Source organism: Stegostoma tigrinum, chromosome 2 (genome assembly GCF_030684315.1).
Source record: "Stegostoma tigrinum isolate sSteTig4 chromosome 2, sSteTig4.hap1, whole genome shotgun sequence".
NCBI classification, from domain to species: Eukaryota; Metazoa; Chordata; class Chondrichthyes; order Orectolobiformes; family Stegostomatidae; genus Stegostoma; species Stegostoma tigrinum.
Window position 1 is genome coordinate 151,965,769 of NC_081355.1, and position 16,936 is coordinate 151,982,704.

The 16,936-nt window shown below is 44.1% G+C and overlaps 1 protein-coding gene across 2 annotated transcripts in view; it reads left to right on the forward strand.

Moving 5' to 3' along the window:
* LOC125462939 (vasoactive intestinal polypeptide receptor 1-like) overlaps nucleotides 1-16,936 on the forward strand; it is an 88,252-nt gene that overhangs the window by 31,328 nt on the left and 39,988 nt on the right. For both annotated transcript variants that reach the window (XM_059642206.1, XM_059642213.1), the window contains exons 3-4: nucleotides 1,579-1,686; nucleotides 3,148-3,266. In XM_059642206.1, coding sequence (XP_059498189.1) covers nucleotides 1,579-1,686; nucleotides 3,148-3,266 — 227 coding nt within the window. The remainder of the gene's footprint in view (nucleotides 1-1,578; nucleotides 1,687-3,147; nucleotides 3,267-16,936) is intronic.

Below are 16,936 nucleotides of genomic sequence, written 5' to 3' on the forward strand. Positions count from 1 at the left end.
TAGGCCAGACCAGGTAAGGATGGCAGTTTTCTTCCCTAAAGGACATTAGTGAACCAGATGGGTTTCTCCCCCAACAAACAACAATGGATTCATGATCATCACTAGATTTTTAACTCCAGATATTTTATTAAATTCAAATTCCACCATCTGCCGTGCCAGGATTCGAACCCAGGTCTCTGCATTAATAGCCTAGTGATAACACCACTAGGCCATCGCCTCCCCTGGTAGCTGCCATTCAATGATACAGTCATTCATAAAATTAGCAAGGAGGGAACTATATTGGAAAGGTACCCTCAAGGCAGATAAAGATGAAGGGAGCTGGAGAAATTTGTGAAGTGAACCATGGTTTGGGAACCAGGGAGAAAAAAACAAATTAAGGAACCTGAATATGGAATGTACTAAATTTTAGAGCAAATTCTGTATATAGATTAACTGAAAAAGAATGTAGATGATATTTTGGTCACCTCAATCAGGTGTAACAACTTACTGGTTCCATCATTGCGTTGACAGTACATCAGGGGTGGTATATATGTTTAAGGATTCGTCCCCAAAGGCCATTGCGATCATTTATTTGGTAATACACCCTATTGTTGTATTCTTTATATTGATGCTAGTTATTTTCATTGTAGTTTTAATCTTCTAGTGCAGGTTACATACTCTCATTATTTGTTCTTGTACGGCTGTTGCTGATTTGTGTCTGCATTTGCAATTGTATCATGGGCTGTCAAATATCACCAGGGGTGGAATGTACAGGATGGGCCGAAGGGCTAAATGTTAATGATATTATTTGACAGTTGCATGAGAAGATAGATTGTATAGGATGGGCTGAAGGGCTAAAATTGTTGCTGAAACTGAGCAAACTGCATGACCTCGGATGAGTCGTGTTAACATTCCAAAATGGGCCAAAGACAGCATCTGCAACTTGTTTTTCTGTAGCTGTGTTTTGTATTTCTGTACCTGCTTTCTTTGTGCTGGCTGTTTGTTACACTGTATAAGAGAGAGGGAGAGAGATTCATTCCAAAGTGTCGGATTTCACCGCGGTCCACGATCACGAATGGTGCCAGGAACAACTTCAGCCTCTAGACCAGCCATCAATCGAGGGGGCCCTCACAAACAGACGGACATGAGGCTTATTGTTTCTTTTTCCCTCTCTTCTTTGTTCTTTTTATTTACTTAATAAACTCTCTTTTCTGTCTTTTATTATCGCTCGGTTAATGTTCATATCTAAGAAAATTGCTGTTGTCGAGCCTTCTCTTAACTACATTTAACTGAATCTGAAAAGAACCATTTGGATACACTCTGTGATCCAAGACACTACATAAGATATGATTTGCCTGGTTAGCTACACAAAACAATACTTCCCACTGTATCTTGGTACACGTCACGCAAAGAAATCAAAATGAAATTTATGTGGCCAAAGGAAAATGGGTCAAGAATTTTTAGGTCAGGGAACCTCCTTCAGAGGGATTGGCCTTTGATGAGATGTTGACAATGATCAAAGTGATTGGAAGCTTGCAAATGCTCGTGAGGTGATGTTGGAGAAGTGACATTGACGTTTCTCTTGTTCTCTCTTTGCAGGTTGCCTTTGGGAATGGAGGGCTTTTATTTGCTGGCCTTCAGCTGCCGTTGGGGAAATGGTCAGCAGGCCCTGCCCCAGCTTTTGGGACCCTCCTTTAGCGAAGAGAAGTAAACATTTTGTTCTGTTGTTAACATTTCCCAACTTCATTTCTATGAGTCACAGAATAATGATCCAGCTCTTGGCAGAGCTGCCACAGGGAGAGCTGAATGGTCACTTTCTGGCCTGTATGATTCTATAATTCATCTTGTAAAGCTGGTGACGGCCTCACTTTGGGTTCGTTCGTCTTCATTCGCAAGATTTGGGCATCACTGGCTGGGCCAGCGTTTATTGCCCGTCCCTAGTTGCCCCTTGAGAAGGTGGGGGTGAGCTGCCTCCTTGAGCCGCTGCAGTCCCCGTGCTATGGGTTGACCCACACTGCCCTGAGGGAGGGAATTGCAGGATTTTGACCCAGAGACAGTGAAGGAACAGCGATATATTTCTAAGTCAGGATGGTGAGTGTCTTGGAGGGTGTCTTGTAGGGGGCTAATATTCCCATGTATCTGCTGCCCTTGTCCTTCTAGATGGAAGTGGTCATGGGCTGTGGAAGGTGCTATCTGAGGATCTTTGGTGAATTTCTGCAGTGCATCTTGTAGATAGTACACACTGCTGCTGCTGAGGGTCGGTGGTGGAGGGAGTTCATGTTTAGGGTGATGGATAAGGTGCTAATCAAGCAGACTGCTGTATTTTGGGGTGCAGAAAATAAATACTGGTGACGACACAGGATCAATATGTACTTATCTAGACGTTTCATGGTGGTATCATATGTTGAAGGACAGCATGGTGACTCAGTGATTAGCGCTCCTCCCTCATAGCACCAGGGACATAGATTCCATTCCAGCCTTGGGCGACTGCCTATGTAGAGTTTGCACATTCTGTGCATGGGTTTCCTTTGGGTGCTCTGTTTTCCTCCCACAGTCCAAAGATGTGCAGATTGTGGTGGATAGGCCATGCTAAATTGGCCCATAGTGTGCAGGTTAGGTGGGTTAGTCATGGGAAGTACAGAGATTGGGTGGAACGCTCTTCGGAGCGAAATGGTCATCTTCTGCACTGAGGGGATTCTATCACTTCACTCCACTGCAGGCTCCATTTCAAATGTACTTTATTGACTGTATTTTGCTCTGTGATAGCTGGTGATTTCACAAAACACTTTATAAAAGCCAGTCATTCCTTATTTTCTGTTTTAACCCCAGTTACCAGTAGCAGGTACATTAAATCTCTGAAACAGAAGTCTGTTTCTTGTTTCTAAAATGGAGCAATGACTCTGCACAAGGGCACAATACAGAGACCAGAAGTGTTCTCTGTCCACAATATTCTAAACAACTCATTGGAGGAGAGCTCCAAATCACCAATATCCGTTTAGGACTTGATCATGAATCTTTTTCGCTCTGAAATAAAGGCAGGCTTATCTTGTGAAAAAAAAGCTTGATGCCTTTGACTTATCTTTGTTCTGTATGTTTTACCTCACCAACATTAAATTTGACCTCACTTTTACTGCATCTTTCACCCAGTTGTGTTTTTATTTTGTTCAGATTTCACAGGGGTGGTATACCGCAATTGTACAGAACATGGGTGGAGCAAATTGATTTCGGACGTCAACGAGACTTGTGAACTTCTGAGAAAAAATTCCAGCAAACCTAATGACAACCTGGTGTGTGTTGTGTTTATACATTTCTGTTATTTTTGCAGCAATCACAGCCTGTATTATACAGCTACGGCTAGTGAATGTTGAATATCAGAAGAGTCTTATAAATTTAGTCCAGAAGTGTTAATTTTTCTCCAAGGCCCATCATTTTTGTTTTAGTCCTTCTACTTTAATGAGGTGCGATGGGGTCATTATTTCTTGCCCACCCCTAATTGCCCTGAGTCCTGAAGAAGGGCCCCAACCCAAATGTCAACTTTCCTGCTCCTCTGATGCTGCCTGACCTGCCGTGTTCCTCCAGCTCTACACTGATCTCCAGCATCTGCAATTCTTGCTGTCTCCTAACAGCCTGGAATTGAGGGCAATCTGGAGGATACAGAGGCAGAGGGAGCTGGGTGTATAGGTGCATAGATTGTTGAAGGTGGCATGACAGGTGGAGAGGGCAGTAGGGTGAATCAGGTTGGCACACCACTCACTGGAGTTTGGAAGGATGAGAGATGGTCTCCTTAAGACATGTGGGATCCTGAATGGGCTTGACAGGGTAAATGCTGAGATGGTGTTTCCTCTCTTGGGAGAGTCTTGAACCAGACAGAATAGTCTTAGAATAAAGGGGTACCAATTTAAGATTGAGATGAGGAGGAATTTCTTAGAATCATAGAGACATACAGCACAGAAACTCATCCAAACCAACCAGATACCCTAAATTAATCTAATCCCATTGGCCAGCATTTGGCCTATTTCCCTGCCAACCCTATAAAAACCGAAAGAACTGTGGATGCCTTAAATCAGGAACAAAAGCAGAAGTTGCTGGAAAAGCTCAGCAGGCCTGGAAGCACCTGTGAAGAAACAGTTCTGAGGAAGGGTCACTGGACCCAAAAGGTTAACTGATTTTTTTCTTTACAATTGCTGCCAGACCTGCTGAGCTTTTCCAGCAACTTCTGTTTTTGTTCTCTCTAAATCCTTCAAATTCATATATCCGTCCAGATGCTCTTAAATGTTGTAATTATACCAGCTTCCACCACCCCTTTTGGCAGCTCTTTCCATACACATACCACCCTCTCAGTGAAAAAGTCATCTCTCAGGTCCCTTTTAAATCTTTCCCCTCTCACCTTAAACCTATGCCCCTCTAGTTGTGGACTCTCATACCCTGGGGAAAAGACCCTGTCTATTTGCCCTATTCATGCTCCTAATGATTTTATAAACCTCTACAAGGTCACCCCCTCAGACTCTGATGCTCCAGGGAAAATAGCCTCAACCTACTCAGTCTCTCCTTATAAATCCAACCCTCCAACCCTGGCAGCATCCTTGTAAATCTTTTCTGCACCCTTTCAAGTTTAATAACACCCTTCTTGTGGCAAGGAGACTAGAGTTGAACACAGTATTCCAAAAGTGGTGTCAACAATGCCCTGTTGAGCTCCAACATGACGTCCCAACTAAGTTGTTAGAACTCCTTGCCACAGAGAGCTGTGGGGACACAGTCCTAGTGTATATTGAAGGCTGAGACAGAGCGATTCTTGATCAGTCGGTGAATCAAGGGTTATGGGGGAAAGGGCAGGGAAGTGTAAATGAGGAATATTGGATCAGCCATGATCCCATTGAATGGTGGAGCAGGTCTATAAGGTGCGAAATGGATCCCTCCTGTTCCTATTTCTACTGGCCTTATAGTCATATGGCATCATTGGCTTTATTAACAGGGAAATTGAGTACAAGAGCAGTGACACTTGTAAACCCCTCAGCTGGAATATTGTGGGCACCATACAGAAAAGATATGAATGCATTGGAGGGACGCACAAAGTCTCCAGAAATGAGATCTTCAATGATTAGGATAGATTGAAGAAGCTTGAATGTGCTCCAAAGACCGAAGAAGGCTGAAGGAGGATTTGAGAGACAGCTTTTTGAAATCATGTTGCCCTGTGATAGGAAGGGTATTACTGAACTGGATAGGGTGCAGAAAATTTCTTTTACAAGAATGTTACCAGGACTGGAGGGTTTGAGAGGTTGGATAACTTGGGACATTTTTCACTGGAATGTTGAAGGGTGACCTTATAGAGGCTTATAAAATCATAAGGGGGTACAGATGAAGTGAATAGACGAGGTCTATTCCCAGGGTGGGGGAGTCCAAAACTTGTGAGCATAGGTTTAAGGCGAGAGGGGCATGATTTAAAAGGGGACCTGACGGGAAAGTTTTTTGCACAGAGGGTGGGTCGTGTATAGAATGAAGAAGTGGTAGATGCAGGTACAGCTAAAACAAGACAGGTACCTGGATAAGGAAGCTTTAAAGGGGTATGGGCCAAACACAGGCAAATGGCACAAATTTAGTTTTGGAGACCAAGGTCTGCAAGGACTGGTTAAACCGAAGTATCTGTTTCTGTGCCGTAAGACCCGACGACTCTCTGTCTGTATAGAGTAGATGGGTGGGGGGAGCTGTTCCATCTCAGAAAAGGCAAAAAAGAAAAACCAAGAGGACATAGATTTTAAAATGAGAAAGGAGGGACAATGTGAAAAAGAAGCTTTTGCACACAGCAAGTAGCGAGGGTATGAAATCTGCTGCCTGGGAATGAGGTAGAGATACAATTGAAGCATTCATGATGGGCAATGAATGACGTTTTGGATAGAAACATTGCATTGGGCTATGGGGAAAAGTCAGAACATTGGCACTCCACAATACAACCAGAGCAGACCATCAAGCAGGTGCAGGCACAGCAGGCCAGTGGCTTCTCTCTGCACCATAATAATTCAGGGCATTAAGACTCGATAGTGCTGCTGTGGGTCTGGAGTCACGTTTAGGTCAGACTGGCTAAAGCTGGCAGATTTCCTTCCCCAGAGGACATTGGAGAAGCAGAAGAGCAACCAATAGTTGCAGTTATTGAGGCTAGCCACTAACTACGTGAATGGAATGGAAATTATCTCCTCCGCCGTGTTGTGGTGGGATGATGAACCTGTATCGCACACCCCCCACCCCCTGGTCACACAACGGGTCTCTGGATTATTAGTTTGAGCACAGCCTCCCCATTATTGTTGGTTATGGTTCTTATAATCTGACACAGTTTCCCATTTTACTGCAATTGCTTTTGCAATTTTGACTTACACCCGTTTGCTTGCTTTATCATGATGCCTATCCAGTGCTTTGCTTCCATGAGAGTGCTCTATAATTATATTTGTCAGACTTCTCTGGACCACTTTCAATTGTTTATTGAAGTAATTGTCAGCGTCACATCTAATCCAACAATTTGATGGATTCAATAGTTGCTTGTGGTCACATAGATTAATGATCGTCTGCATAAATACATCATCCCGTCAGTCCCCCTCTATGTTTCTAGTGTTTGAGCTAACTCTCTGTGCCAATTTTTCTCGAGTCACCAGCTGATGGGAATCATCTCCTTTTGGAGTTTTTCAGAAAAAAAGCACCAGATCTGTACTGCAGGAACTAAAAAGTCCTGCTGTATTTTCCGTCCTGAAGGAGTTGGGACTAGTGTTTTCGCCAATGTTTTAAAAAAATCTTTCATGCAGAGTTCTGAGTGCAGCCGTAGTGCTCAGGACTGAATCCAGTGCAATGATCCATATCAGCAGGGTTGGGGGAGGTTTGAGCTAAAGGGAGAGGCTGAATAGACTGGGGCTAAGAGAGGTTGAGTAGATTAGGATTATTTTCTTTAGAAAGACGGAGATTGAGGGGGGACCTGATTGATGTCTACAAAATCATGAGGGGTATAGACAGGGTGGATAGCAAGAAGCTTTTTCCCGGAGTGGGGGACTCAATTACTAGGGGTCAAGAGTTCAAAGTGAGAGGAGGAAAGTTTAAGGGAGATATGCGTGGAAAGTTCTTTACACAGAGAGTGGTGGGCACCTGGAAGGTGTTGCCAGCGGAGGTGGTAGACGCAGACACGTTAGTGTCTTTTAAGATATATTTGGACAGGTACATGGATGGGCAGGGAGCAAATGGACATAGACCCTCAGACAATAGATGACAGGCTTAGACAGAGGATCTTGATCGGCGCAGGCTTGAAGGGCCGAAGGGCCTGTTCCTGTGCTGTAATTTTCTTTGATCTTTGTTCTTTGTTCTATTTTCTCTGGAGCATCGGAGTCTGAGGGGTGACCTTATAGAGGTTTGTGAAATCATGACGGGGCATGGATAGGGTGAATAGCCAGTGTCTTTTCCCCAGGGTGAGGGAGTCCAAAACTAGAGGGGCATAGGTTTAAGGTGAGAGGGGAGAGATTTAAAAGGGACCTGAGGGGTAACTTCTTCACACAGAGGGTGGTGTGTGTATGGAATGAGCTGCCAGAGGGAGTTTAAGTGCCAGAGGATGATGATGTTCTGAGGGGCCTGTGTTTAAATCCTGCGATGGCAAGCGTCAGAATTTGAATCAATTAAAATCTGGAATCAAGGATTCAGTGGTGATGAAACAGTTGCTGATTACTTGGGGGAAAGCCTATCTGGTTTGATAATGTCCTTTAGGGAAGAAAATCTGTCTTCCTTCCTTGGTCTGGCCTGCATATGAGGTCAGGCCTATAGCAACATGAGTGACTGAGCTACCCACTGGGCAGTTAGGGGATGGGCAATAAATGCGGGACTTACCAGTGATGCCCATCACAAAATCCCCCCAAAAACGTGACTCTTCACAGCAACTGTTACCCTTCCCGTGAGGCAACCATTTGTTGCCATGACAGAAGTTGGATGGCGCCAGCAATCAGCAGTCCCAGCTGTCTCTGCTGCTTGACTGTGTCACTTATGGTCATGTACAGAGGCAGGTTGCCTGTGTGGGGCTTCACAGCATGTGCTTGACCTCTACAGGTCATCCCCTGTTTCCTTCCTTGGGGCAGTGGGCCCTTGTCAGTGACACGCATCACTCCGAGTCTACTCCAGAATAAAGGGCCCATCAGAGTGGCCATCTCCATGGGAGTGGACACTGTGCCAATGCATTCTCCGAGAGTTACGGAAATGTCATTCTCCGAGGCAGAGCTACTCATGGGTGCATGTGAGAGCGGGAGGCTGTAAGGTCACCCACTGACCCCACATGAGATTCCTGTCTCCCGCTTCTCTATGCAAGAATTTCCTCCAGCTCTGTGGCCTGCTCCTCAAAGGGATGAATGTTTGAGTATCCCTCCATACTGTGTGACCTCGCTACACTTTGATTTCCAATCAGTCACTGGCTAGGCCAGCATTTAGTGACCCATCCCTAGTTGCCCATTGAACTGAGCAGCTGGTTAGGCCCATTTAACCATCAGCTGCTTTGCTGAGGGTCTGGAGTCGCACATTGGATAGACTGGGTAAGAGTTCACTCTCCAAAGGATATTAATTGAATCAGATGTTATTTTTATTGACCAAGAGCAGACAATAGGGATTATATGGTCACCATTAGGCTGGCTTCCAGTTCCAGGTGTTCCTTGGTTCAGATTTCTCCCGTGAAATTTGAATCCAAATTTGCCTCCAATGAAATAATAACTTTCCTTATACAAAGGGACAACCAAAATGGCTCACAGTACTCCAGATGTGGTCTCACCAGCACCTTATATAGTTGCAGTAAGACTTTATTACTGTGATAGTCTAAGTCCTTTGAAATAAGGGCCAACATTGCATGAGACATTACATCTGTGCAGTGTTTCCCTCCCTGCCTCTGCCTCTAAGCAAGATGCGGTGAGACAGATGTGTTGATCACAGAGTGAGACGCAAAGTATTGACTCAATAGGTTTTGGTGAGCAGCGGCTCAGCAAAAAGTACCGGTAAAGTCCTTTTCATTTTCCTCTTCAGTCTTAGAGCAGTTGGGATGGTAGTTAGGGCAGTGGCATGCTCCTCCTGCAGGATTCGGGAGCTCAGGGAGGCTTCCATCATCCCTGATAACTATGCCTGAGGGTAGTGCACCCAGCTGCAGCTCCTGGGAGACCATATTCAGGAGCTGGAGCTCGAGCTGGATGCACTCAGGATGATCCCAGATGCTGACCGCATCATAGATAAGAGTTTTAGTGAGGTGGTCATGTCTAAGGTGCAGGTAGAGAGTAGCTGGGTGACCACCAGGAAAGGTAAAGAGCAGAGAGTGCAGGAATCCCCTGTGGGCATTCCCCTCAAAAACAAGTATACCATTTTGAATGCTGTTGGTGGGGATGACTGACTGGGGAAAGCACCAGTAGCCAGATTGGTGGCACTAAAACTGACTCTGGGATGCAGTGGGAAAGGGTGAAGGTAAACAGGACCTTAGTGACAGAAGATTCAGTAGTTTGGGGGACACAAAGAAGATTGTCGGCCACAAATGGGAATCCAGGATGCTGTATTGTGTCCCAGAAGCCAAGGCCTGGGATGTCTTGGAGCTGCTGCAGAACATTCACAAGGGGGACGGTGAGCAGTCAGAAGTCGTGTGTGTTGGCACAAGTATTATAGGTAGATATAGGGCTCAGGTCCTGTGGAGTGAGTATAGAGAGCTAGGAAAAAAGTTAAAAACCAAGCCTTTGAAGTTGGTGATCTCCGGATTACTTCCAGACCCACATGCTAGTGAGGTTAAGAACAGTAGGATATGGCAGATAAATGCATGGCTAAAGACTTAGTGCAGAGGGCAGGGATTCAAATTCCTGGATCGTTGGGATCTTTTCTGGGGCAGAGGTGGCCTGTTTAAGAGGGATGGGTTGCACCTGCACTGGAGGGAATCCAATATCCTGGTGGGCAAACTTGCTTGTGCTGCAAGGGAGGATTTAAACCAGATTGGCAGAGGGATGGAATTCTAAACAGCAGGGAGACAAGTGTGAGGCTGGAAGGAGATACAGTACTCAGAAATGGCAACTAGAAGAGGCAGGTCAGGATGGAACAGGACAGGAGTGAGGAATGCCTGTTGGATTAAATTGCATCTATTTCAATGCAAGAGAGCTGACAAGTAAAACTGTTGAACTGAGGGCGTAGATAGGTACATAGTATTATAGCCATTACAGAAACAGAATAGTCAGATGAAATAACTGAGGGTTTATCCAATGAGGCTTGTGGGTGGAGTAAAAAATAAGAAGGGGTTGCTGACATTATTGACTTTGTACCATAGGCCCCCCAAATAGTCAGTGGTACTTAGAAGAACAAATATGCAGGGAGATCTGCAGGAGCAATAGTGTTATCATTGTGGGAAGATTTTAATTTTCCTCACAACGACTGGCACTGCTGTAGTGATAAAGGGTTAGATGGGGTGGAATTTGATAAATATGTGCAGAAACGTTTCCTTAAGCAGTATATAGAGTGTCCTAATTGGGAAGGGGCGAAACTTGACCTACTGTTAGGAAATAGGGCAGGACAGGTGACTGTGTAACAGTGGGGGAGCACTTTGGAACCAGTGAACATAGTTCTGTTAATTTTATGGAGAAAGACAAAACTGGTCCACAGGTTCAAGTTCTAAATTGGGGACAAGGTGAATTTTGATGGAATTAGACAGGCGCTTTCAGGGGTTGATTGGAATAGTTCATTTGCAGGCAAAAGGACCTCTGGAAAATGGGAGGCCTTCAAAAGTGTGACAGCTAAAGTTCAAGGTCTATATGTTCCTGTGAGGGTGAAGGGCGAGGTTGGCAGGAATAGGAAACCCTGGATGACAAAAGATATTGAGGCCTTGAGACCAGAAATAAGGAGGCATGGGTCAGGAACAGGAGGCTGGGATCAAGGGAATCCCTGGAGGTATACAGGGGATTCAGGAGTTTACTGGAGAAGGAAATTAGGAGGGTTCAAAGGAGGCACAAGATAGCTTTAGCTAAGAGGAGTAGGGTGAATCCATAGAGATTCTTTAAGTATATTAAAGGAAAAGGAATAACTAGAGAGAGAACAGGACCCCTCAAGGACCAAAGTGGAGATGTATGTGTGGAACCACAGGAGATAGGCAAGATCCTCAATGAATATTTCTCCTCTGTGTTTGCCATGGAGATAGACATGAAGACTTGGATGTTTGGGGACGTTAATGGCAATATCCTAGGGACGGGAGGTGTTGTGATTATTAGAATGTACGAAGGTGGATAAATCTCCTGACTGAACCATGCAAGAGGTAGAGAAGAAATTGCAGGGACCCTGTCTGATATATTTGCATCATCATTAGCCACAGCTGAGGTCCTGAAAGACTGGAGGGTAGTGAATGTTGTGTCCTTATTCCAGAAGGACTGCAAAGAAAAACCTGGGAATTCTAGACTAGTAAGCTTAACATCTGTGGTAGGTAAATTACTTGAGAAGATTCTGAGGGATAGGATGTACATGTATTTGGAAAGACAGGGTTTGATTAGGAGTAGTCTCATGGCTTTGTGTGCGGGACACCATGCCTCACAAACTTGTTACAGTTCTTTGATGAAGTGACGAGGAAGGTTGATGAGGGCAGGGCAGTAGACCTAGTCTATGTGGATTTCAGTAAAGCCTTTGATAAAGTTCCATGTGGGAGGCTGCTCTGGAAGTTTATAACACATGGAATTCAGGGAGAGCTAGAAAATTGGATACACAGTTAGTTTGATGGCAGGAAGCAGAGAGTAATAATGTAAGGATGCTTGTTGGACTGGAGGTCTAGTGGTGTGCCTCGGGGGTCAGTGCTAGGCCCATTGCTATTTATTATCTATATCAATAATTTGGATGAGAATGTACAAGGCAGGATGAGTAAGTTTGTGGATGCCACGAATAAAGGTGGTATCATGGACAGTGAGGAAGATTATCAGAAATTGCAGCGGGATCTTGATCAGCTGGGGAAGTGGGCTGAGAAATGGCAAATGGAGTTTGATGTAGACAAGTGTGTGGTGTTGCATTTTGGAAAGTCAAATGAAGGACGGAGTTTCATGGTGAATGGTAGGGCATTAGGGAGTGCAGTGGAACAGAGGCACCTTGCAGTTCATGTGCACAGTTCTCTGAAAGTGGATTCACAGGTAGACAGGGCAGTGAAGAAGGCTTTTGGGACACTGGCCTTCATCAGTCAGGGCATTGAGTATAGAAGTTGGGAAGTTATGTTGCAGTTGTACAGGGCATTGGCAAGGCTGCACTTGGAGTATTGTGTTCAGTTTTGGCCACCTTGCTACAGGAAGGATGTTATTTAAACTGGAAAGAGCACACAAGAAATTTACAAGGATGTTGCCAGCACTCAAGGGACTGAGTTATGGGGAGGAGTTGGACAAGCCAGGACTTTTTCCTTTAGACTGGGAGATTGAGGGGGGATCTTATAGATGTGTATAAGGTCACAACAGGCATGGATAAGGTGAAAGCATTCAGCCATTTTTCCCAGAGTTGGGGCATCGAGGACAAGAGGGCATCAGTTTAAGGTAAGAGGGGAAAGAATACATGGGAACCTGAGGGGTAACTTTTTTACACAGAGGGTGGCACACATATGGAATGAGCTGCCAGTGGGAGTGGGTGAGGCGGGTACATTAACAACATTTAAAAGGCATGTGGATGAATACATGGATAGGAAAGATTTAGAAGGATATGGGCCAAGTGCTGGGAAGTGGTGTTAGCGTGGATGGACGTTTTGGTTGGCAAGGACCAGTTTGGGCCGAAGGGCCTGTCTGTGTGCTGTAGGACTTGATGACTATGAGCCTTCCTGATTACCTGCTGCATGTGCGTGCTCGCTTTCTGTGTTTCATGAACCAGTTCCCCCCAGTTCTTTTGTGTTGTGGCTTTCTGCAGTTTTTCTCCATTTAAATAATATTCCGTTCTTTTGTTCTCCATTCCAAAATGAACAGCTTCATATTTCCCCACATTATACTCAATTTGCCAATTTTTTTACACACTGACAGCCCCTGACTATCTCCTTGTAAACTGTTTGTGTTTGGTTGTGTTTAAAAGCTGAGTTTAGAAAAGGCAGGCTGTGCTGCAGCTGTATACGGTCCTGGTGAGGCCACACCTGGAGTACTGTGTGCAGTTTTGGTCTCCTGACTTGAGGGATATACTAGCACTGGAAGGGGTGCAGAGGAGATTCACTCGGTTGAGAGGGTTGGATTATGAGGAGACACTGAGTAGACTGGGCTTATACTCACTGGAATTCAGAAGAGCGAGGGGAGATCCCAAGACAGAATAGAACTTCTCCTCTACCCATCGTCAGTCCGCCTCCCCCTCTTTCCCTATTTATTTCAGAACGCTCTCCCCATCCCCTTCTCTGATGGGGGGTCTAGGCCCGAGACGTTAGTTTTTGTGCTCCTGGGATGCTGCTCGGCCTGCTGTGTTCGTCCGGCTTTGCGCTTTGTTGTCTTGGATTCGCCAGCATCTGCAGTTCCCATTTTCTCTTATCACAGAGTAGAACTTGGTGATCGTCATTTGTTAACTTGTCAAATAGCTATTAGTGTTGATGAATAGATGAAGCGTGAATCTGTCCTGTACATGATTCTCAAAGCAAATGCAACCTGGGAACAGAAACCAGCCACTGGTTTGGACTTGAGAAGCATATATCAGGAATGGGTCCTTGAAAATCAGAATGGGTACATTGTCAGTTGAAATGCAATGCGTGTATACACAGTCCAGTGGGCCAAATCAACCACTGAGTACAGCAAAGATTTCAGAGCAACAGCTAATTGATGTACATTCACTTTGGGTTCAAAATGTTGAGTGCTGTGACAGAAGATCAAAATTGCTTAGTGACTACCAGTTGAGCTTAATGCAATAATGACCAATATCCAGTGATTCATCATCAGGCACTGGCAAAAACACAGTTCCCATTATGTTATGTTGGCAACACGGATGAAATACTCTTGAATTTCAATTTGCTTATCAGCCAAACTATGGAGTAATTAATCAATTCTTTCTTGAAAGCCATAATTAAATCTGCCTTCACACATTTACCTGCAGTGATTTCAGATCCTACCCGCTTGCTGCATCATAAAAGGTTTTCCACATGTCATTGCTGCTTCCTTTTTGCAATCACCTTAAATCAATGTCCTCTGGTTCTTGATCCTTCCACCAACGGAACAATTTATCTCTATCTGCTCTGTACACTTCCATATGACTTTAGACATCTTTAACAAATCCACTCAGTCATCTCTAAGGAGAACAATTCCTGCTTCTCAAGTCTATCCACATGCTTGCAACCACATTTGTACATCTTTTCTGTATGGCTTTTTTGAAATTACAAAGACACAAATCAGGAGCAGGAGTAGGCCATTCGCCCCATCAAGCCTAGTCCACCTATTAATGGCTGATATGACTGTGGCCTCAACTCCACATTCTCACCTAACTCCAAAAATGTTGTGACAATCAATGAACTTTTAATAACACAAGCTATAATTTGAATATTATGGTTGTTCCTTTATTTATCAAAGGACATGTTTGCTGTGTTATTTCTGAGGAGCACAGATTTGGTGGTTAGTTAAAGTGACGATCTTACATAGCTTTATTTAACAACCTGGGGTTACAGATAGCTGTGTATGCTTCCTAACTCTGGCCTGCTCTGCAGCCATGAGCAGGAGTCCTAAGATCTCCTCTAGGCTGAAGAAGAACTTGGAGAGGAAGGGGAGATTTCTAATAGTTGTCATCGATGTTGGCACCAATTGCATTGATAGGACTAGAAAGGAGGTTTTGCTAAAACATTTTGAACAGTTGGAGGTAAATTACAAAGTAGAACCTCGAAGGTAATTACTTCTGCATTACTGCCTGAGCTCTGAGCAAACTGGCATAGAGTCAATCAAGTCTAGGAGTTAAATGCATGGCTTAAAGATTGGTATGGGTGGAATGTGTTTCAGTTTGTGGGGCAGTAGCATGAGTACTGAGGTAGATGGGAATTGTTCTGGTGGGATAGGCTTCACTTGAACCATGCTGGGACCAGTGTCTCAGTGAATCAAATAACTGGATCTGTAGAGAGGGCTATAAACTAATTCAAAAGTAAGCGGAGAGTTTGGGAGAGAAGAAATGTAGGTTTGTAAAAGCATGAGAATATGGCAGCATTACAAGACAGCTATTTGTTTTTGACCCCATAGTGGTACAGGAAGGAATAGGGCACACAAACTTAGAAAAGTAATGGTAGAATCAAAAGGTGAAAAATAGTTAAAAAAGGCAAACTTAATAGCTCTTTACTTGAATGCACGTAGTATTCAGAGCAAAGTAAATTAATTAATAGCACAAGTACAGGTTGATGTGCATGATCTTAAAGGCATTGTGAAGTCCTGATTACAAGTCAATCAAAGTTGGGAGGGATAGTGGGAGCTGCGGATGCTGGAGAGTCCGAGGTGGCGGGGTGTGGAGCTGGGTGGGCGCGGCGGGCCGGGCGGCATCGGGGGAGCGGGAAGGCTGACGTTTCGGGCCTAGACCCTTCATCAGAAGTTGGGAACTAAATATTCCAGGTTATGTGACTTTTCAAAAGGACAGACAGGGAGGAAGGGGTGGTTGGTTGACATTGTTCGTAGAGAATGGACCAAGTGTGTTCGCAAAAAGTTATCTTGTATTGCAAGAATCGATATGTGTGAAGATAAGAAATAAAAATGGAAAGCAGAAACTAGTATAAGTAGCCTCAAGGGCCCTTAATGATAATATATGGTGGGACAGAGGATAAATCAGGTGATAATGAGGGTGTTTAACTAAGGCAGTACATTAATAATACATGAGATAAATTGCCTTGGAGATTGAGATAGTCAGATTGGCAGAGGAAGCCAGGAGGTATAATTTATAGAGTGCATTTACAATAGTTCCTAGAATAGTATGTTGTGGATCTAACAGGGATCAGACTATTTTGGATCTGGTAATGTGTAACGAGGCAGATTTAATAAATGATATCTGAGTAAAAGATCTTCTTACAGATAGTGGGACAATTTAGAATTCAGTTTAAAAGATAGGAACTTGAGTGAGAAACAATGGTTAATGGTGCTAAGCTTAAATAAGGTTAATTACAAAAGAATGAGGGCAGAGCAGAATGGAGTGGGCTGGGAGTGAAGTTTAGCAGCAAAAACTGTTGAGGAACAATGGCAGACATTAAAAGAATAGTTGGTGGTTCGCAACAAAGATATATATTTCAGTGTGGAAGAAGGCTTCTAGGTTAGCCAGGCAAATTAGGGATAGTGTCAAATTGAAAGGAAAAGTATATACGTGGCAAGGATTAGTGGTAAGCCAGAGGATTGGAAAAATTTCAAAAGACAAAAGATGACCAAAAAAAGGAAGAAGAAAATGAAGTCTAGGGTAAACTTGCAAATAACATCAAGTGGATAGCAAGAGCCGTTTTAAATACACAAGGAGAGAAGCCAAAGTGAACATTGGCCCCTTAGAAAATGAAGCAGAGGAAATAGGAATAGCGAACCAGGAAATGGCAGAGGGAGTTGAATAAATAGTTTGCATCAGACTTCACAGTAGAAGACATGAATTGCATTCTAAAATTAGTAAGTAATCAAGGGACAATTGGTAGAAAGGAAATAAATAGAATAACTATCGTAAATGAAAAAAATGCTACTGAGGGTGCATACATGAGGATCAATGGTCAGCACAACATTGTGGGCTGAAGGGCCTGTTCTGTGCTGTACTGTTCTATGTTCTATGTTCTATGTTCTAGAAACATACAAGATTATGAAGGGAATAGATAAGGTGGAGGCAGGGAGGTTGTTTCCGCTAGCAGGTGAAACTGGGACTAGGGGGCATTGCCTCAAAATAAAGGGAAGCAGATGAAGGACTGAGATCAGGAGGAACTTCTCACCCAAAGGGTTGTGAATCTGTGCCAGAGAAGTGGTGGAGGCTGGTACAAATATAAAATTTAAAAGGCATCCGAACGGGTTTATAAATAGGAAGGTTT